Source organism: Lissotriton helveticus, chromosome 7 (genome assembly GCF_964261635.1).
Source record: "Lissotriton helveticus chromosome 7, aLisHel1.1, whole genome shotgun sequence".
Classification (NCBI taxonomy): Eukaryota; Metazoa; Chordata; class Amphibia; order Caudata; family Salamandridae; genus Lissotriton; species Lissotriton helveticus.
Genome location: NC_136068.1, coordinates 1,727,961,814 through 1,727,984,993, shown reverse-complemented (window position 1 = coordinate 1,727,984,993; position 23,180 = coordinate 1,727,961,814). Strand labels below are relative to the sequence as shown.

The window sequence follows — 23,180 nt, the reverse complement described above, 5'->3', positions numbered from 1 at the left end:
GAGACCTCTTCTCAGCATTTTCAGTGATTTCTTTAATTCCTTTTGACAGATTTTCATTATTCACAATGTACTTTCAACAGCCTTTCAACAGCGGACGCGTTTCGTCCCAAAATGGGACGTCCTCAGGGCTGTGAGAAAACATACACAAAAATATGATCAAACAATAAAATCTTGATATAAGTAAAAAAGCAAACATACAAATGCCAATTTTTTGCTCTGACTAAACAGACAAATAACCCTTGTCCTTTGTAGCTAGCGCAATGTGATCTCCTCTTATTCTTATCTCCATTTGAAATAAAGTGTTTGAGACAAAAGAACATACATTGATTCTGATCCTTAACTTATACCTCTTTCTAAAACAGACTAATAAAATTAAGCAAGCTCTACATTATCATGTCGCTCACCTTTACAAATTCTAGTGTACCACAGTTTATTGTATAACTGTTCAAAAAATATTCCGTTGGTTCGGTTTTCAGAAGGCGACCCAAAATCTGTGGTTATGTATAATCTATAGAAATGTCAAACAGGGAGAAAAGACACCTCTATTACTTCGACAACCCCATTTAGAAAATAATTACTTCTATAAAATGCTGCAAGTATAAATTCGACTCAAGGTGAGGCAGAATGGGAAGGTGTGATCAAACCCCCATTGAATTTAATCACTGTATCGGGGAATTATAACAGCTTGAATTACTTTCTCCACATCTAATCTGCACTCTAGTCAAACCTTTTCTGAGAATCGCGGAGCAAGTGCGCTGATAATTTAGTTGCACTAAATGTACAATCAAACCTACGATGTAACCCACAAATATCCTATTTAAGCTTACTTAATATCATGTATTCCTCATAGATCGTTCTTTCCCGAATTTGCAAGTTGAGTATCCGTACTCGTCAATGTCATATAGTATAAGATTCTAAAAATCCAAAGAAACATTAGGTAGAAACAATCCTGACTCCCAATTTACAAGAAAAAAAGGGTGGTTGGGTGGAAACACCATTGCTTTCCACTCCAGCTTACAAGTATTACCTTGAGGACGAGGGGCGTTAGGTGGCGCTAGAGCATGATGGCCGCTCTGGCGTAGAGCTCCTGCCCGAACGGGGACAAAGATCCACATCCTGACTGCACACTGTCGCCTTCAGACACCCGCGATCCCTTCCGTGGGCTCTCCTGCTCACTCGGTGAAAGTTCCAGGGAGGTACTACCTACGGCGCGCCCGTGAGGCGTGTTTGAAGTTGCCGCGGGACGCAGCTGTGGAGGGGCCTGATCGCCTTGGCGGCTGCGACGCCCTACTGGAGGCCGGTGCTGCTGCGTCCTAGCAGAACGCTCTGGGTACAGGCCCTGCTCTCACGCGCGACGTCCCAATTTGGCCGGGACATTCACCACTGCGCTCGCTGTTGCTCCCCCTGGACCCCGAGTGGTTGGAGACCAGTGCGTCGCCCTACCTTCCCCATTAGGCTGACGGCACCCTGCGGACTAAGTTTGGCCGGCGCGGCAAGACCACAAGGCATCCTGCGGACCCCCCCCCCCCCGCCTCCCAGGCATTTCCAGGTAGAGCGGCCCCGATGTGACACGGTGGGGGTGGTGAGGTCATAACATAGCTGGGAGCTTGTGGCGCTTTGGACGTCCTGGTTATGGAGTTGGGACCCACGACCTCCATTTTGCTGTCCTCCTGAGACTGGACGCTGTGACACCTCAAATCTTCACAGGGGCTGGGACATTCTGGGACCTGCTGGCCTGTGCCCTGCCGAACTCACAGTCTCACATACCACGCCGCTGGGGGTAGCCTCCGGGCCTCTGTTCCTCCCTCGCCCCCAATTTACCGGCCGCCATTTCATGACTGCGGCGTGCCTCAGCTCGTGCCTGCCCGTAGAGGGTGGGTGAAGTTACTCCTACCTGCCTGCATTGCTGCCGCGGCCTGCTGCTACTATCACTGGGGGTCCTTCCACGTGCTTCGCCACTACATATCCTAAGCCCCAGAAGGAGGGGAGTGCGTCGGATCGCCGTGGTAGCTCACACTTGGCCTGTTAGTGCCTTCGGAGCCTGCCCCTCTGGTTGCCTACGCCTGCTGGCACAACGCTTACCTTTGCCTCGCCCTGTGCACAATTCTGCTGGATCTGCGCAGCAGAGTGGGCACAAGAAGGCTGCCTATCTGGAACACTCACCTACAACGCACTTGCTTGGCCCAAACTGGCAGGATGGGGAAAACTGAACCCCGACAGTCGAAGCTGCCTTTCGAGGGCCGGAGGACACCGGGTGCCGGCTCCAAAAATCCGATTGAGGCGGACCCCCCGGAAACGCAAGATGACGGATGGAAAACACTACTGATCACTATGCAAAAAAGCCTTACCTCAATAGACTCCAAAATAGACTCTATGAATCTTAGACTAGATACCGTGGTGGCCAAGTTAGATGGACATGAGGAGCGTCTAACAGAAGCTGAACAACGGATTTCGGGCCTAGAAGACAACTAGACAGCAAGTAACGCAGATGGACAAACTCTTGAAAGTCATTGCGGACAAAAATGAGGATTTGGAGGCACTAGCAGAATCCACAAACACTGGCCATCTGGAAGATTACCTCGAACGTCTGCTAAGTGATTTGTTTGGCCGAGACTCCTTTTCTGCACACCTGGTTATTGAGCGGGCACATCGTTCGCTGGCGCCCAAGCCCCCTCCTGGAGCGACACCACGGCCGATTATCATGAAATTTCTCAACTACCGAGACAGGGACAACTTACTATGCCTGGCACGAGAGAAGGGGGAGGTTCGCTTTGAAAACACCACACTATCCTTCTATCCGGATTTTACGCAGGCAGTGCACGAGGCCCGACGTAAATTTCTGGCGGTGAAGAAGCAGCTCCAGTCCCGCAGTATCCAATATGCAATGCTATATCCTGCACGTTTGCGGATCCATCATCGGGGCAGCCAGCACATCTTCCAAACGCCTCACCAAGCTGAAGAGTACCTGAAACATGACAGGTCGGTGTCGCGGGAAGCTGCTGCCAGACATCGGTCACGATCTCATTCACCCATGTCGGAGCCCTCTTGAGGTGCCCCCCTTCGCGCTGGACTCCTTCAGCGGTGGATCCTCCCTCCGTGCACCAAGACGATATCCTGCTGACTGGTGATGTATTGCACTATTGTAGTCCAAAGAATTTCTACTGTCCCTGGACTGCTCCTCTCCACCCCGTTGTTTTCCGCCCCTGGATCCAGGTGGTGGTAGATGGGTGAAATAGGGAGATGGAGCATTATGGGTGGGAGCCCCTAGCGGCCCTCTCTTTCTAAGGGCATTCCCCGTTGAGACTTAATGACTTTCCTTTGTTGGAGCTATCTCTGCTGGGAGCTACCGCTCGGTGGAGGGTTTATGGGGGGAGGGATGGTTTTTTCCTGGTGAGTTGGGGTAGCCAGTGTGGGAGAGGGGGAGGGGGGAAGCACAGTTGTCCTAAGTCCGGAGTACCATTCCCACATTACTTACGAATCCTATGTCTTGCTGGTATTGTAGTTGTTCCACTTGCGTACACTCACTGGTCTGCTGCACCATCGTTCTTTTTCATACCCTTTTCCCGACCATCATGACCCGCACTGATCAAGCACAGAATATTAGGTTATTAACCTGGAATGTAAGGGGTCTGAATGACCCTTGAAAGCGCAGACAGGTAATAGGATACCTCGACAGACAAGGCGTGCATGTTGCCCTCTTGCAGGAGACGCACCTCTCCCCCGGCCAAGCCCCCACTTTTGCAACCAGATGGGCCTCTTGTCGCACCTTCTCCCAATATTCCAACTATGCTAGGGGGGTCACTATTTTAGTTAAAAAAGGGGTGGCCTTTATACCTGCAGGTTGCGACACAGACACCGAGGGCAGATCCTGCATGGTATGGGGGCGTCTATACACACATGACATATTGCTGGCTAACTACTATGGCCCCAACATAGACCAGCCATCCACCCTGATGTTGCTCTGGAGTAAGATACACACTTTAGGGATCACTCCCGTTATTTTAGGCGGAGATTTCAACACTGCTATGAAACCGTCTGTTGATAGGTCCCGCCCCCTCCCTGCACATTACACTAACATGCAACGCGCCTTGTGCGAGGTTGTGACTGACAACAACCTCGTGGATACGTGGCGACATCTTCACCCTACTTTGCAGGAAGGCACACATTACTCTTCCCTACACTCTACATGGGCAAGGCTTGATTATATGTTTGTCTCTGCTGGACTAGCCCCTTGGCTGACCCGTGCGGTGCATCTTGCTCGCACTCTCTCGGACCACTCTCCGGTCCTGGTAGAGGTCCAGGTGCCCCTTAATGTTTCCCCATACCGCTCAACCCTGCTCACCTTCGGGATGCGGCCTTTAAGGCCGAACTCGAACAAGATATCCGCGACTTTTTTGAACGCAACATCTCCTCAGTGGACAGTATGACCACTGTCTGGGAAGCCTTTAAGGTTACCGTCAGGGGATGGTGCATCGCGAAAGGAGGTGGAGTGCTGAAGTCTCTGCGCAATGACCTACATAAACTAGAAGTCGAACTTAAGGAGCTGGAAAGGTCCAGAGCGCGCAGTCCAGATAACCCTGACACTCTCCTTCGCTTACGTAGCAAAATTTCTGAATACACACAGGTGGCGGACAGGGAGGGGAAGTTCTTGGGGCGCCCACACATGGCACGCATATATGAAGAGGGGGACAGACCGGGGAGGGCCTTGACGGATGCTATCAAACCCCCTAGATTTACAACTTACGTCACGGAGATACATGATGCAAATGGGGATGTATATAGGAACCTGCATGACATCCTCCGTGTGTTTCGAGACCACTACCATACATTATACACATCGCATAGAGGGGAACCCATTTACCTCCCGACATACTTCGAAGATGTTGCGCTGGCATGGCTGGGTGAGGAGCAACAAAAGTTTTTGCATGCTCCGCTGCAACTCGAGGAGATTTTGGACGCCATTATGAGTATGCGCTCTGGCAAAGCCCCAGGCTCCGATGGCCTCCCTATCGATTTTTATAAACTCTATGCCCCTATATTGGCCCCCATCCTGCAACGAGTTTACTACGCAGCCCTGGAGGAGGGTAGCTTGCCCTGTACAATGAGGGAAGCGCTTATTACCTCTCTACCTAAACCCGGTAAGTCCCCCTTACACTGCGACTCCTACCGGCCTCTCTCCCTTATGAACAATGACACTAAAATACTGGCAAAGGTGTTGGCCACGAGACTCAATCTCCTCATGGAACGCCTAGTCCTTCCTGACCAGGTGGGGTTTGTACCAAATCGGGCCACGTCCCATAATCTCCGTACACTTCACGCCGTGATCCAAGGTCTTAACCCCAAGTGCGATGCAGTTGCGGTATTTCTTGATGCCACCAAGGCATTTGATTCCCTTGAATGGGACTACTTGCTTGGCACACTACAGTATATGGGGATGCCGTTCAGCTTCCTAGACTGGGTGCGACTACTCTATCACCAGCCCACTGCCACTGTACTCCTTAATGGGTCCAGAGCCGCTCCGTTTCATGTCCAGCGGGGGACCCGACAGGGTTGCCCGCTATCCCCCATCCTCTTCGCCCTGGCAATTGAGCCTTTGGCTGCGACACTCAGGCAAAAACACAACCACCGCTCCCTCATTTATAGCTCCCGCCCTCTTCTGGTGTCACAATATGCAGACGACATCACCTTGTATATTGAAAAACCCTGTGTAAACCTCAATCCGATACTTCGCGAAATTACTAAATTTGGAGGTATCACTGGAATCCAGATTAATTGGTCTAAATCTGCTATTTTTCCACTCATGGATAATACACACATCTTTCCACTTGACTATCCATTGCACTGGGAGCAGGAGGAGGTGAAATACCTGGGGGTGCATATACTCAGAGACAAGGAAGCGATGATGCGTGCCAACTATGGCACCACGATGGACAAAATCACAGACAACATCACGAAATGGCTACACCTCCCTCTTTCTATGGCGGGCCGCATCTCACTAATTAAAATGAACATACTTCCCAAGCTGCTATACTTGTTAGTTAATATCCCATACAACCCAGGCACCGTTTTCTTCCACACCCTCAATTCACAGCTTTTGCGTCTTATATGGGTTGGGAAACAAGCCAGACTTAGCCTCGATACTCTTATGCTCCCTTTCCATCTGGGTGGATTTGAGGTGCCCAATTTTGAGAGGTATTATGACTGCGCGAAGGCTCATTTCGCGGTCTTCTGGTATCACCCCCCACCTTATATGGCACATCTAGCAGTAGAGGCAGGCTATATGAGCCCAGTTGTCCCCACTGGCTATATTCACACTCATGTCAGTCAGAGGAGCCGTGACCCTTCCACTGTGGATTGCACTGTACAAGCGTGGGACCGTCTTCTCCACGTAATGGGCGACCCGTTTGCTTACTCACCCAGCCTGCCATTGCTGAATGACCCTAGACTACAGGTCACATGTGAAGTAATCTGTCACGTAATGCTCCGTGAATTCAAAATAGGCTGCTGGGGAGACCTCTACGCACAGGGCACATTCCGCACGGCGGAACAATTTTTGGGGGCAGTGACACCTTCTACTATGGACACCTTTCTCTTTACCAGACTGAGGCAAAATGTGCGAGCCATAACTCCCTCTTTCACCGCTGAACCGGATACATTTGCTCCCCCTCATGCATTAGTACAACCTGAGGCCCCTCGGCATGTCATATCCATGCTCTACAAACACGCGCTGACTGCGCCCAACACGGCCCCTGCTAGAGCTAGACTGGAGTGGGATGGAGACTTGGATGCGCCCCTCTCTGATGAACAATGGGAGACCTGCTGCACTCAAACACAAGCTATTATGGGCAATGCCAGACTGCAGCTACTCCATTACAAATTTCTTCACAGGCTCTATCACACACCTGCCAAAGTGCACAAGTTTCACTTAAAGGACACTGACTGCTGCCTCCGATGCGGCGCTGCTGGAGCCGATTTCATGCATTTAGCGTGGTTGTGCCCCCAAATAGCTCGGTACTGGGATCAGGTATTTGATGGACTTACGAGCATGCTTGGTGTGACCATCACCCCCTGCCCCCTCAAGGCCTTGTTGGGACTCACGCACTCTGTAGTCACAGTACACAAAACATTTCTGGCCCTGAGTCTGCTGCTTGCTAAACGCTTGATAGCATGCCGCTGGGGCAGAGGCCGCGCCCCCAAGTTTAAGTGTTGGATTCATTCCCTGTCCACATGGCAAGAAAGATTACATGACTATGCTGAGCTCCTACCTCTTACTTCACGGCCAAAAGACATATGGGCACCACTCACGACATATCTCCTACGGTTGAGGGCAGAGGATGAAGATAGTCAGGCAGAGGAGGCTTTACCCACTGCAACGCCACTCACTGAGACATCGGGGTGAATACTTATCAGCACGTACTCTAATTTCGCTTATCTGATGCTAGGCCTATGTTTGTGTCTGTAGTTTGCTTTGTATTCAAACGGGTTAGGACCTACTTTAGATGGATAGGTCAAAACCAGGAACTGAATGATGTGTCTCCCTCCTGGCAATGGTGAGGGCGGGTTACAGTCAGTGTACGGCACCCTTGCATAGCTATGTGTTCGTTGCTATGCGGATAGACTACCTCCGGACTACTACGAACGTTTATTGTTCATGACTATCTCCATGTTAGGTCAAGGGGGGGAGGGAGGGGTTGGGGGAAAGTTTGATTTTCTCTGTCATTCTCCATTTATGACATCTACGATACAGCATGGGAAGATGGACTATATATGCTTTCTAATGTTTGATGTCATTTTGCGAAATTTACGCATTGATGTACCATGCTATATGATTCAATAAAGGTTTTGAAACTTAAAAAAAAGTATTACCTTGAGGACACCCTACTCACTGTCTCACCTTTTTAATCTTCCAGAGAAACCTTCATCTGTTAGCTAAACCATTTATCATAATCCAAAACTTCCAACTTTGAATTGTTGAAGAAATTATCTAAACATGGAGAGAGATGAAAAGTAAATGGAACATCCCTCTATCTTCTCTCAGTATTAAGCGTTCGGTCGTAACCCCTAGTGCTCGACCCATTCATCAAACTCTCACCTATAAATCATTCCATAGAAGTACTTATTTTCTAAATGGGGTTGTTGAAGTAATAGAGGTGTCTTTTCTCCCTGTTTGACATTTCTATAGATTATACATGACCACAGATTTTGGGCCGCCTTCTGAAAACCGAACCAACGGAATATTTTTCGAACAGTTATACAATATACTGTGGTACACTAGAATTTGTAAAGGTGAGCGACATGATAATGTAGAGCTTGCTTAATTTTATTAGTCTGTTTTAGAAAGAGGTATAAGTTAAGGATCAGAATCAATGTATGTTCATTTGTCTCAAACACTGTATTTCAAAGGGAGATAAGAATAAGAGGAGATCACGTTGCGCTAGCTACAAAGGACAAGGGTTATTTGTCTGTTTAGTCAGAGCAAAAAATTGGCATTTGTATGTTTGCTTTTTTACTTATATCAAGATTTTATTGTTTGATCATATTTTTGTATATGTTTTCTCACAGCCCTGAGGACGTCCCATTTTGGGACGAATCGCGTCGGCTGTTGAAAGGCTGTTGAAAGTACATTGTGAATAATGAAAATCTGTCAAAAAGAATTAAATAAATCACTGAAAATGCTGAGAAGACGTCTCTATGGAATATGATTTATTGTGATTTGTTGTTGCTTATATTTGGTTGTGCATACATGTGATTATTAAGCTCCTTCCTTGTTCAATATTAAAAAACGACATTGCCAGTATTTCACTATCAGGACAGGTTACACTCACCAGTACATGTCCTACCTTTCACATACACTGCACCCTGCCCAGGGGGGTACCTTGGGCCTGCTATAGGGGTGTCTTATGTGCAAGGTAAGGGAAGGGTAGGGCCTGGCAAGTGGGTGCACTTGCCAGGTCGACTTTGCAGTTAACAAACTAACTGCGAGCACGCACTGCGGTGGCAGGCCTGAGACATCTTTTCCAGGCTATTCATCTGGGTGGCGCAATCAGCGCTGCAAACCCACTAGTAGCAATTGATTTCCCAGCCCTGGCACACTGTACTAGGGACCTACAAGCATATGCACTTTAGCACTGATCAGCAGTGGTAAAGTGACCACAGGTCAGGAAAAAGTAGGAGGAAGAAGCAAAAGGTTTGGGGCTGAACCTGCAAAAAGGGCAATTTACAGCACTATTGATGTTATATTTCTAATGAGCATTTAGTGACTAATGCTGTATTACTGGGCAAGGAGATGGGGGATGTGAGGAACATTTCAGTATCATAAGAATTAAATCTTGTAGCATCGTCTCCTTTCAGAATTCTGCAACGACCTTAATAGGGATTTGAGGGATTTGGGCCAAAAGATTTCATGTCAGTAGCCAATGGCCCATTCCTAGGGAAACTCATTGATAAAGCAGCTGTCACACAGGTCTCAGGTTTTGTAAAAAAAGCAACATTCTTTTTGACTAACAGAACAGTTTCCACCCAAGGAAGAGGCACACAATCTGTGTTATTTGCTATGTGGGGTGACTTCAAGAGTAATAATCCATATTTTGTTAGTCATAAAAATATCACCCCTTACGATTTCAAGGTGCTGGGGACATTCTGGGATATTAAGTGAGCTATTGCCCAAAGTCGCGTGATGCTGAGCTGAGTTGCCTCCGGCGATCAAACCGTGAGCCGCTCTGGTCACTGCACCACACTTACCCCACAAGAGGGACCAACAGAACAGTTTCTGCTCAAGGAATAAGCACAGAATCTGTGTCTATTGCTATATGGGTAACTTCAAGAATACATATCATTCCAGCAGATTACTGCCCTCTTTTTGTAAACCTGCCTTCACAATTTGACATTGTGCACTACGATTTATTACTTTTTTGACCTAAATACCATTGCCTCACTGCTACCTTGCTTCCAGAACTCTGCCTACTGCTACTTCACCTAAAATATGTTACTATTGTACATTTTACATTTTATTACACTGTCCACCTACCTTTATATTGTCCCGCCACATTAGCACAAAGTGTGCATCAAATATTTCAATTACAATCTTTATATTTTATTTTTAATTCCAGTATTCCTCTATACCTGTTTTTTATTTTCTTAGCACAATGTATTAAACACCATTTTATATTATTAGTGAAGACAGTGCTGGTCAAAATATATGGAATGTTGTTTTCAACACATTGGAATTTTTCTCAGATAAATAGTGCATGAATTTATTTTGACATATGAACGCGATAAGTACCATTAAAAACATACTGGCTATGCCAATATTGCATATGGAAAACTGAGAATGAGTGAGAAAATCAGAATATGCTTTGAGTATTTAATAAATATTGAAACAGCACTGGAAATTAGGGTGCTTTTATTCTTGTATATATGGCATCAAATGTGACAGAGATAAAAATAAAATACGGAACCTGGCGGATGCACACCCCTTCTTGTAGATGATGCGAATTTACTCACAGTCAACATTGATAGAAACATCTCCTTCAAGACATATTCCATTCAGAAGACTCAGCCAGCCAGACAGTAACTCTCATGACTGTGCTGAATCAACACATATCTTACAGATACTGATATCAGGACTGACATTACAACATCTACCCTATCCCACCTGTATTTTGATAATGCTATGTTCACTGACATCACTGAAACCCATTTATTGCTCAAAGAGTGATGATTCTGCCTGTTCGCCAATGATGAATGTGCTCACCTGCTTCACTTAGAGTGACCTACTGCTACTAGATTCAGGCTCTACAAGTTTACCTTCAGGCACCACACAATATGGGATGCTAAAATAAACTGAGCTCTCTTTGTTGAACTATCAGAAAAGCTAGGAGATGTTTACTTTCTGATATTCAAATATTGAACGGGGCTGTGCTTACCAGATTTCGAATCGGAGGACCAACACCACGATCAGGACAAGGAATAAGACAACCCCAATCGCCACAGCAACAAATTTGGCTATTGAACGTGAGCTGTCTGCAATATGGAATAAAGAAGAAATTTAGATCACTTAGCCTACATGTGATTTTCTATCAAAAATGTAAAATATTATCTGCAAGAAATATGGACACGCGTAGAACTTTCAATTTACATTTTGTGGTAAGTTAGCTGAGATCCCTGTAAAAAAATTTAAATCTAACTATTTCTAAATGTTTCAAATGATCCGATTTGATGTATTTAATTATAAACGAAATACCCCTGTCTTTTCCCTCTGTTATATGTACACTATATATCCCTATTAGAATTTATCCTGAATTTCCATGCAAAAGTCAAGAAAGAAGCAGATGGACTGTACATGTAAATGTTTACAGAGTAATGTTTTTGCTTCAGGTGTTCCATGTCAAAGCCTATTGAAGCAATTAAAGCCACTTTAGCAGGCTACCAGGCACAAAAGCAACTCTCCTGTATATAATAGGAACTTAGGGAGAACTGTTTTTCATAATCATTAACTCTTTATAGCCTGCAATGTATCTCAGTTAGGTGAGGGCTTGATGCATCAAGAATGTAATCAATGGAGGGGAAATTTGATTGTCTTCTTTCCATGGTAGATATCTGTGAACCAATCATTTTGAAATAGTTACACTTGTTGTTTACAGTACTTTCAAAAGTCAGATATTAGGTATTAAGAAATTATCAATATCTTATTGCTTCAAGTAATGGTAACAGATGCAACCCACTTCACATCATCAATATGAAAGTTATCTAAATAAGAGTAATATACATTCAAATCAATGACTCAAATATACACTAAAAGCAACTGACCCTCTTGTGTGTTGGTGATTATCAGGGCCTGCTCTTGAAAAAGATGTTACAGATGTTTGTTGGCAAGTATCAATATTCAGAAATGGGGGTTTGTGGGAACCAGTTTATGGAAGGCAAAAGAAGACCTACCCTTGAGAAAGAAGAAAAACAACTGGTTTTGATTTTAGGCAAGGTACTGAAAGTGAAAAAATTTCTCAAATTGTCAGCAAGAATATTTACCAAGGCTGCATAGAGTTGGGAGACCTCGACGAGGGGAAAATATTCCTAACGCTTGAGGAAGCCAGAAAAAAATTTACCGTTGGGCATAGACAGTTCCTAACTTTTGCTAGACTTGCCATGGCGGCCCACCTGTGCTGAACAGGCTTCCTGGTGAGACCGTTGGAATTGTGCATTTTCAATGCTATAGTGGTTCTACAAGGGAGTGGGTAGGTATATATTTTTCCCAAACCTATAAGGCAATGAACCAGGGCAAGATGCAACCCTTCTTTAATATATGGGCCAAGCGGGAGTGGGACATGTGGGCCACTTTTCATTGACTGAATAGGACAAAATAGTACAGTACCATAGGATGGTGTCTACTAACGTCAGATATCACCTGGTATAATTTCAGATCCTTCATCAAGCCTACCTAACCCACAACACTCTTAGCAGTGTCACAGAGGGAAGTGCCCTAGGTGCCCTAGGTGCAGGCAGGCTGTGGCTGATCCGCTTCTTCTGGGATGGACTTGCGTAATAATGGTGGACTATTTACCAGAGTAAATGAGTGTTTGGTAGCTATCCTAAGTTGAGAGTGGAATGCTCCTTGAAACAATGTATATTTGGTTTGCACCCTATTTATAAAAGGGAAAAATAAGGTAGTTTGCAGCATTGTTGTTGCTGCTGGCAAAATGTAGAATCATGACTAATTCCACTCCCCCCTGGCTTCCCCTGAGCTACCACTTATCTAAACATTCAGCGATTTTAGACATTTACTGCGGCCTCGCAAATGTCAGGTCCCTTACAAAGCACAAGTACGAGATTGCACACATGATCTCCAGTCTTAATTTAGACATACTTTTTATTACAGAAACATGGGCAGCTGCTGCCTCTAACCCGGACTTTGTCACTTCAACCCCAAATGGATTTCGGTCTTTCAGGGTCAACAGATCAATCAAAAGAGGGGGTGGAGTAGCAATTATTTTTAGGGAGGAGTTCACAGCAACTTTTCATCCAACTTCCACTCCCTTTTATGAGGCTCTTCACTTTGCCCTTGAACCTAGCCCTAGGTCGACCTTCAGAGGCATTTTACTTTACCATCTGCCTGGCGCTAGAAGCGAATTAATTCTGAATCTAGACAGTCGTCGTGAACCAACTCTCTTAAATAATGAGTTCACTATCCTCTGAGACTTCAATTTTCATCTTGAAGATAAGGATGACAGGGAGACAGGTGCTTTACTAGAAACTCTGGGGGCCGTTGGCTTAGCTCAGCAGGTACAGACTCCCAAGTATGAGACTGGGCACACATTAGATGGCATCTTTACCTCAGCCCAGGAACTTGCACTAAAAGAAACCCTGTTATGTTATGTTATGTTATGTTATGTTATGTTAGAAGATGTTTATAAAGAGCACAGCTACTCCATGGAGTGTCCCAGCATTGACAGATCATTTGTTAATCAAGTTCAGCCTCTCAGTCCCCATAGACGGGCACGGGAGGACTACATAGAGTGGAATAAAGTGGATAAAATTGCCCTCCCAACACACTTGGAGGTTTCACGACCACTTTCCCCACCTGACTTCCGGCGGGGAAAGCAGTACACAGCTGATTCACGCATCCGGCCAGCTATTTGATCCCATGCTGGGCCAGACGCGCACAGCAGGCATGCGCCAGCGCGCCAAAGGCAAGCCAGTCTGCGCCAGTCCGCGCCTGTCCGTTACAAGACTGCAACAAGGACAGAAGATTCTGCCCAATCGTGTTTACATATTGTATATACTTCTGAAGCACTAACACAGCTTAATGCCTATGGACCCTGCAGATGTCTAATTCCACCGGACAACTTAATGAGGACAGTCAGCTGTAGATATTGCAGATTGGAACTTTCAATTAAAACTAACTATACCAGGACTATTGCAGAAACCCATTCTACCCATCTTAAATGAGGTCTAATAAATGCCAGATCCCTAAGTAAGCACTGTCAAGATGTCAGGGACCTAATCATCAATCTTCAGCTAGATTTTGTTTTCATCACCAAAACATGGCTGAATGATTGGTGTAATCCCGACATTGTTACAGTTCTCCTGCCTAACTATACCATTTACAGGAGAGACAGAATTGGTGGTAGAGGGGGGGCCTGGCTATTATTCTTCATGACAATTTGCATTGTGCTAATTTTGATTTAGACACACTTAGGGGAGCTGAGAGCCTTGGCTTTTGCATCTCCCTAAATGCCTCCCTGTCCTTTGCAGGAGCTTTAATCTACCGTCCGCCAGATCCTAGCACAGCTTACATAGAATCATCAGGTGAAACTTTAAGCCACCTCCTTCTCAGATATGCCAATTTTACCTTGCTGGGAGACTTTAATCTCCACGTAGAAGGCGGTACTGAGCTAGGAGTTAATCATTTTCTTCAAATAGTTGAACTATTGAAACTGCACCAGTTGGTAGATGCCCCAACACATCGGCGGGCCACACTTTGGATGGGGTCTGCTCCAACTTTACTTTGCTCTCTGCAGATACGCCCATTCCTCAGATTTGGCCAAATCATCACTTTGTCCCCCTATCACTTAAAGTCCCTCCTAGGATTCAGCAAGATAAGACATCCGCTCACTCTCAACCCAGGCAGAAATGGGCACAATTAGCTGCCAACACTAGGCTGGTTACCACTGCCCAGGCTTATCTTCTCGTATTAACAGGTAACTAATTCACATCTCTTTCACGATTGGCTAACAAAAACAAGTAATGAATTTATGCCACCAGATAAATCTGATGAGACGTGTAAATCAAAAATTCATAAGACCCTTTGGTTCACGTCCACTCTTGCACAAATACATCTCCAATGCAAGCAACATGAGCGCAAGTGGAGAAGACAGATTTGCTTTTAAAATCAGTAGGAAATTCTATCATTCTCAGATTAAATTAGCTAAAAAAAGAGTACTATGCTAAAAGAAGCAAACCAGGACCAAAAAGCCATCTTTTCTGTGGTAAAGTTCTTTATCAATCCTAAAGTACTACAGAAAGAGTTTCCACCCTCCCAAGAATTATGTGATCAAATCTTAGCCTTCTTTGAAGACAAAATTCAGAAAATCCAAAAGGATTTTAGATCCCCCCAGTCCTAGATGTTGCCCTGAAATATGATTCCATCACCTCTACCTTTTCTTTAAGAACTTTCAAACCTGTACCGATAGAACAAACTCACGATACCGTTATAACATGTAAATCCGGTTCTCCCTTAGATGCCTGCCCTCCCATAATTCTCCAGCAAAATCACAGATATAGTTAATAAAATCATAAACCACATAGTTAACTCCTCCTTAAGGTGCAGTGGCAGATGAATGGAAGTTGGCATTGGTAAAACCTCTTCAAAAGAAGCAAAACATTGATCCTCTGGTAATCTCAAACCTCTGGCCTATATCATTTCTCCCACTATTGGGAAAAATCACAGAAAAGTTAGTTCACAAAGAATTTACTAAATTCATTGAGGCGGGTAACATTCTTCACCCCCAACAATCTGGTTTTCGGCCAAAGTATTCTACGGAATCTGCACTTCTAGAATTATCAGATACCTTAATAATGCTAATTGATAAGGGAAGAAAGGATCCCCTGATCTTACTGGATCTGTCAGCCGCTTTTGATACCATTTCATACACTATCCTTCTGCAAAGGTTGAAATCCTGCGGTATCTCAGGTACTGCGCGGAATTGAATAAAGACTTTCCTCACCAATCGGAAACAAACAGTGACCCTGGGAACTTTTCTCTCCGTTGAATGGCACATTACAACACGAGTGCCACCAGGCACGTCACTGAGCCCATTGTTGTTCAACATTTATATGACCCCACTTATATACTTGGTATCATCGCTCGGGATCGAGTGCTGCAGCCTCATTAAATCGCAGAAAAACCAGGAGCCGTACTCCGTACGAATCGTACAGGGACCATACGAATAAAATCCCCGTACGAATCTCCCTCGGAACCCGCTGTATGCGACATCTGTACGGATAGTGGCCGATTTTTCCGAACCGGCAAGTACGATTTGTGTTGGGTACGCACCGTACGACCCTTTCCCTATGGGAGCTAAAAACACCCGTAAAAGCAGAGTTCGCCCCGAAACAGGTACGGAACGCCCCCCCCCCCCCGGGTACGGTGCGTACACCCCATGATCGCAGGGGTACGGCGCGTACCCCTGCGATCATGGGGTGTACGCGCCGTATGGTGTGTATGTGATTGTGCGCTTTTCCGTACAAATCGCCCTTACCTGACATGGACCGTACGACTCGCGTCCTGGTACCCCGGTCCGGATCGTACTCGTCGGGTCGTACGGTGATTTTACCGGATCGGAATCGGCCCCCAAATGTCATTTTTACATATTCTCCACCCAAAAAGTTTACATTTTAAACCATAATAAACATAGTTCTAGTTAGTATACATTAAATAAGTGTATATATTTTATATAAAAATTTAATATATGCTTTAAAAAATTTAAATATTTTTTATATGTTTTTTCCTTTAATTTTAAACATTTATTTAACATTTATAATATATTTCCCATTGATTTGTGTAGGGAGACAGTAATTTCTATAGTTGCACTTGGTGGGCATTTTTTTTATGCTACCATTTATTTTGCAGTCTATTGGTGTTGTTTTTTTTTCCAGGAACAGAGTCATGGTTAGGTTCTGCTGGTTCGAGAGTAGTATGGATATTTAAAAGTTTGGTATCGTGTAATTTGAGAGTTAAAAGTATATTTTGATGTGTTTTTATTATTGAATGTTTTTGTTGTATGGATTTTTTACAATGGATTACTAATATATGATTATCTTCTGCTAAAAAATGCAATGTTGCTCTTTTTTTATATACATGCTTATTGAGGAATGTTGCATGGGTGAGTGTTTAATGCGTTTTTGACAGGTTTTTATCTATATATAAATTCTATGGGAAGTTGGAATTTCTGACTTTTTTTTACAGGAAATCTATTTTGGTTTTTTTTAAATGCAATTGGTTTTTTGTTAGATTTTCTTTTTGGGGGATTCCTGGAGCAGTTCTTTCTTAAAAACTATTTTAGTGTTTTTATGGAACCTACACACTTTGGATTATTTGGAGGGATTTCAAATGGATTGTTATATTTTTGAATTTTATTTGGGACATTTTGAAATAATTTTTCGATGAATATTATTTATTACATGGAAGTGGTGAAAGGTCTATAGCTACAAAAATGGTAAGTTTCATATAGATATTTTGTTGTGGGTGGGAAATATTATATATTGTTTATGTTGTGAATATTTTATTGGGTTCTGGAGTTTGGTTTATGTTTTGCATTTATTTTATGTGATGTTTGTATTTGCTGTCACGTTTGTTAGATGCTGAGGGCTCTATTATGACGTTGGTGGTCTCGGAGCGGGGCAACCATGCTGCTGCTCCGCCATCGCCAAAGCCATTAAAGACCACCCACCAGACTACAATTTATTTTTACTCTGGCGAGCAGTTCTTTAGCGGTCCCACAATGTGAGATTCAAAGGACTGTGAAGTCCATGCCCTGCAGGAACTGGGGGTGGATGCACATAGGGGAGCACAACATGTGCCCCCCCTGCATTCACCCCACAGTGCAGAGGCAACATGGGGCCCTGTAGGGTCACCTTTGTTTCCTCACTGCCACACTTTTCATAATGGTCACACTGCCATGCAAAGTGTAGCAGTGAGGAAATTCCTAATATGCCAGAGGTGCCGCAGAGGCACCAGTAGCATATTAGAGGCCTCCACCAGGGATCATGGCTGCAGCAGCAGTCCCATGGTGGTCCACCCGTCAAAGTCCTAATGCAGCAGGTGGAGTGCCACTCTGGTGGTTCCTGGTTTGACACCACCGCTGAACTCGTAATAAGGGCCCAAGTAAAAAATGTCTAAGTCAGAGAAAGCACATCAGGTTCTGAATCCATTTAAAAACCATAACTTTCTAATTTGGACCTCTTTCATTGTATTTGTAAGTAGTTTAATAATATATAAATATCTTATAGCTTAACTTTTTAGTGTGCCGTTTCTATTGTTTGGTTAATTGTTTGCTTCAGTTTATTGGTTAAATTGGTTAAAGTTGTTTATAGTATTAATGTATTGTCTGATTCAGTTTAGTCTGACTTTTTCTATCAGTTGAGTCCTTGTTTGGTTTAAACATAATTTATGTTTCATTTATGTAGCATAATTTATAGTTGTTTTAAATAAATATACATCTATTCATTTTTATATCTTACGATGGATTTTTGATTTTGCATTAACGTTTCGAGTTAATAATAATGTTTTTGATATATTTATTGTCTGTTAATCATGTGTATATTTTTTGTTTTTGAGTGAATGTTTAATTTTTTATTGGTGTGATATATTTTAATTTAACTATAGATGTTAATCATAAGTGAAGAATTTATTGGAAGTAAATAGTTTATGTTAAAATCGCTATTTTGGTGATTATTTATTAATATTTTTCATGATAATTGGGTAGTCGATATTGTGGTAATCGACATTTGTCATATGTTATATGTTTATAGGTGACAATATTTGTGTTTCTGATATTTTTGTTATCAATATTTGTAAAAATCTTTGTTTTCAGTAATCATATCTATATGCTTGATATTAGTGTTTTTGTAGTTATGTACACAGAGGCGATATTTTTGTCCTCAATATTACATTCACAACAATTGTGTTTCTTGATATTTTTTGGGTCGTAGTTATTTCAATGATTCGTCATTTCTATGAAAGCTCTACTTCAAAGGAGAGTAGGAGGTTTGCCAACCACAGAAATATGGGTTGTATCTAATGCCACCTTAAAGGATTGTGGGGCATATTATCAAGAAAGGGCAATAGATTATCGCCGCTTTTATTGGCAGGAAACGGCCGCTAAAGCGGCGATAATGGGCTTGATAATATGCCCTTGTGAATTCCCATAGAAGCCCAGGTTAACACCAGAACCTGGGCTTCTATGCGAATTCACAAGGGCATATTATCAAGCCCATTATCACCGCTTTAGCAGCAGTTTCCTCCCGATAAAAGCGGCGATAATGTATCGCCCTTTCTTGATAATATGGCCCTGTGTCACTTTATCATAATCCACAGCAACTATAGCTGATTTTGTCCTCTGCTTTGTTGCTATGTGAATTTTATGTCAAGACCGGATGCTCTGTTATGTGCAATGTTTTTTTAATGCCACTCTAAACAGCAGCTCCATTACCACAGCAAAAGCAAAAACATAATGAACATTCTTATCTCACAGGGACACAGTCCCTTTGATGCAGCCATGAATTAGATCAGTAACATTGAGCTTGCTCTTTAATGGGTTTGAACTTCTGGAGTAAGGATGGTGCCTGCAATTTTGACCAGAGTTTGTACTTTGGATGTGCTGTTCCAGGATGTGAGAATGAATAAATGTATGTTTTTCTTTCTAGTGAATCAGAATGTTTTTAGATATCATGGTAATCTTGGAAGAGCCTGTGAACCAGGTTTGTGTGGGCAAACAGTTCATTGGGGTTTGTTTTTTCAGGTTGTTTTTACTTACAAAATGGTAATATCTACAAAAAAGTTAGTTAGGGGGGAAGTAAGAAGGTGGGTGGCTATCAAAAGCCTACGGTGAAATGTCCTTGAGCACTGAGCTTGAAGTTTGGTCAGGCTTAGTCCTACTAGGCAATGATTGCCTCACCCAGTGGCCATTTACCATTTCATGTTTGTGAACAGCAAATAGTATGTGAGTTTCGGTGCAGTTGTGGGGATCACCTCATGTGAAGAGACTCTGACTGGGGGCGAAACTAGGATGGAGGACAGAAGTGCATCATATCGGATCGGTGAAGACACCTGAAATCAATCTTTGTCAAATGTTTTGCTAATATCAAGAATTTGTTTTTTTAAAGAGAAAGTGTTATTAATTTTGACACAATGTCTAAGGGCCTAATTATGAGTTTAACCGCTCATCGGACCGCCAAACTCACAGTGGCATGGCGGGAACTGGTGCGCTGGCAGTCTAACCACCACATTACGAGTGCAAAGGTTCCACCACCACAAAACCGGTGATGCAGCAGCCTAGTGCAGCAATATGCTGGCAGCTAGCATATTACCAGTTTCCAGACCTCACACTTTCGATAGTGGTAAGGGCTCCCAGTTGCCCCTGTGCATTGGGGTACATGCAGGGGGACACATTTTTTGTCCTCCTGTCCGTATGTACCCCTGTGCCTGCATGGCATTGACTCCATCAGTCCATGCCATGGCATGCATTGACTCCATCAGTCCATGCCATGCATGAACTTGCTTTGGCCATCCCATGGTGAGGTTGTGCTAAGACTAACATATGCGACTTAGCATGGCACTGCCGTGGGACTGTCAAAGCACCGCTTGCCAGACCAGGAGAAAACTTCCAATCTAGCAGGCGGTCGAGTTTGGCAGTGTGGGAGCTGGGCATTGGCATGACGGCCCGCTCCCACACCGCCAAACTCATAATCAGGCCCTAAGTCAGCACCTTCTACGATTATTTTTGCTCAAGGCACAAGCAAAATGGTGGCGAAAGCTGATCAAGTTCCCATAAAAAGAGCGAATAGAGCAGTTTTAATCATTATTAAATTTGGATGAGGAGGTACCAGTTAAAAAAGAGGGTCGATTCACAAATGTAATCTGAGACACAATCCTAACTTTACCACTTTTAGTCTTCACAAAGGGCTTATAGGAGTAATAAAGTTAGGAATCCTAATGCTCTTTGTGAATACAGACAATCGTAAAGTTAGGATTGTGTCTCAGATTACTTTTGTGAAATACAAATGGGAGAAAATTAAATCCAATGTTCAGGAAAAGACCTGAAATCCAGGCTTCAATTAAGACGTATATGCTATTGAGCAAAAAAACACACAGAAAAATGTTGCAAATCCATTAAAAACAGCAGAGATTTTATGAGAAGATGAGAAGAAAGTGTATTTTAGAAATGCAGATAACCAGAGTAGGAAACTTCATAACTCTCCAGAGAAGGTGGAAATTAATAAAGAAGATGCTTTTATGTATCTCCAAGGGGATAAGATGTTTAAAACAAGTGAAATCAAGCTACTGAATGTTGAGGGAGCAGTGGCTAGAAATCAGTGTATAATGGAATAGGCAGTTTCACATGCAGTATTTGAGGGAGTGGATTTTAAGAACCGTATGTTTGATCATCTATTCTAATGCAGCATTGTCCTCAAAGAGAAGAGAAGAAAAACTGAGTTGTGTGCAAGATGGTCCTAAAACTCAGGGTCAGTTTTTTTGTAATATTTGATTCTTTAAACAAGGGAAATATCTAGCATTCATTACAAAAAGGATAACAAAGTATTTTTGCAAGGGCCATAAGATGGTCCAATAATTGACTGTTATCTTTGATAGCAGCAAAAAGAGTGTTCTCGTTAGAGGTGAATGTCCATTATGTTTTGTTCTGTTGCTATGGTACTGGAGCTACTTTTTGTAGTGGAATTAATGGACCTACAAAAAAAACCAAGCCTCTGTGACTGATGAAATCCAGATTTCCTTGTCGCTTCAAATATGAAAATCTTAATATTCAAGCCTAAAGTATATTTTGATATCCTTCATATTATCCACAATTCGTTAAGACCCCTTCTTATCTTGGTCCTGGAAAACAAAAAACCAAACACATCAATAGGGTTGGGAAGACATGGGAGGGATAATATTAGCCTCCTTTTCTTTAATAATATCTTGATTTTCTATCCATTGAAACTGTGGAAAATCTGCATTTAATATCAAGGCATGGAGGCCTGCAATGCATCTTTAGAGCCCATCAATATTATTCACTACAGCATTCTCCACAATAACAATAACAATATCAATAACAAGGTTTAAAGTAAAATCTCTTAAAACAATGTATCATTAGACCAATCCGATGTCTTCATGATACTGCTAATACTACTGCCTGTCATATAGGCCTTACTCGCCATTGCCCCTCTAGCAGAATGAGCACCAAACTGACTCATATCAACCCATGCTCTCCTCATTACTTCTTTAATCCATCTACCCAGAATAGGCATTGATACTGCATGATAAGAGTGTCTAAAAGATATCAACAACTGAGTTCTCAATCCCAACGTCCTCTTCTCATACTCCTTCAAACACCTTACTACACATAAGCTTTCATGACCCTCCCTAGTCGGAAAAAAAATTGTCCTTAACATTGTCTTCTTTTTTGCTACTTACCTCAAAACACACATCCTCTGGCTGAAAAATTCTTGAAGACACTTCCAATGTCCTTATATCCGAATCACTCCTAAATCTAATTGAAACTAAACAAAGTGATACAGCCATCCTCCACTATAACTGTTTCAAAGAATGGAGCTCATTATATCCCCAGCTTTCAACCTCCTTTATCATTTGTGCCACATCCCATGGTGAAGAATGCCTTGCTTTTGGTAGAACCTTCATACAAACAGTTTTAACTATCCTTCTCATCAATACCTGTTGCCCTACTGGCACTCCGTCTACTAAATATATGCCTTCCTTAAAAACTTCTGTCAAATAATTGGCAACCTCCACTACAAGTGCTGAAACGGAATCCAACCTCCTTGCAGCACACCAACCCTTTAATCTTCTCTATGCTGTCCTGTATGCCTTGAATGCCTGATACCCAAGACTCTTCCATAAGCTCTGATGCCCCTTCTTGTAATCCGGAAATCTGCCATAATCTCCTGAAGTCATCCATCCCATCGGCACTAGCTGTCCAGGCTCTACCAATTCATTGCATCCTCCCAGAACATCCACCAGCAATTGTGGAAAACAAGGTAACAACACCAGACTGTCTATCAGCAGACTCATCATCATGTCTGGAAACCATACTTCAACACCAACTTCGCTCTCTCTTTCCTTTATCAGTACCCTCTGAAGCATTGCAAAAGGAGGAAACGCATATGCCCTTCCCTCCCCTCAGTTTAGAAGAACAGCATCCCCTGCCCTTGCCGCCGATACCTGTCTACAACTGCTAAATATCAGAAGCCGAGCATTCAACCTGTCCGCAAATAGGTCCACATCCAAGGGACCCCATCTTCTGTATGAACTCAAAAATAATCCAATCACTTGAATCCCTTAGGGTCATTGAATCCCAATCTGCTTCCACATTTCTCTTCTCTGGAATTTACTATGCTTGAACCATAACCGTCTTGTCAAGACAATAACTCAAAACTCCTTTGCCATC

At 43.4% G+C, this 23,180-nt stretch overlaps 1 protein-coding gene across 1 annotated transcript in view; it reads right to left on the bottom strand.

The window, feature by feature from the left end:
* LOC144767653 (B-cell receptor CD22-like) overlaps positions 1-23,180 on the bottom strand; it is a 324,333-nt gene that overhangs the window by 40,056 nt on the left and 261,097 nt on the right. The window contains exon 10 of the mRNA XM_078651050.1: positions 10,926-11,022. Coding sequence (XP_078507176.1) covers positions 10,926-11,022 — 97 coding nt within the window. The remainder of the gene's footprint in view (positions 1-10,925; positions 11,023-23,180) is intronic.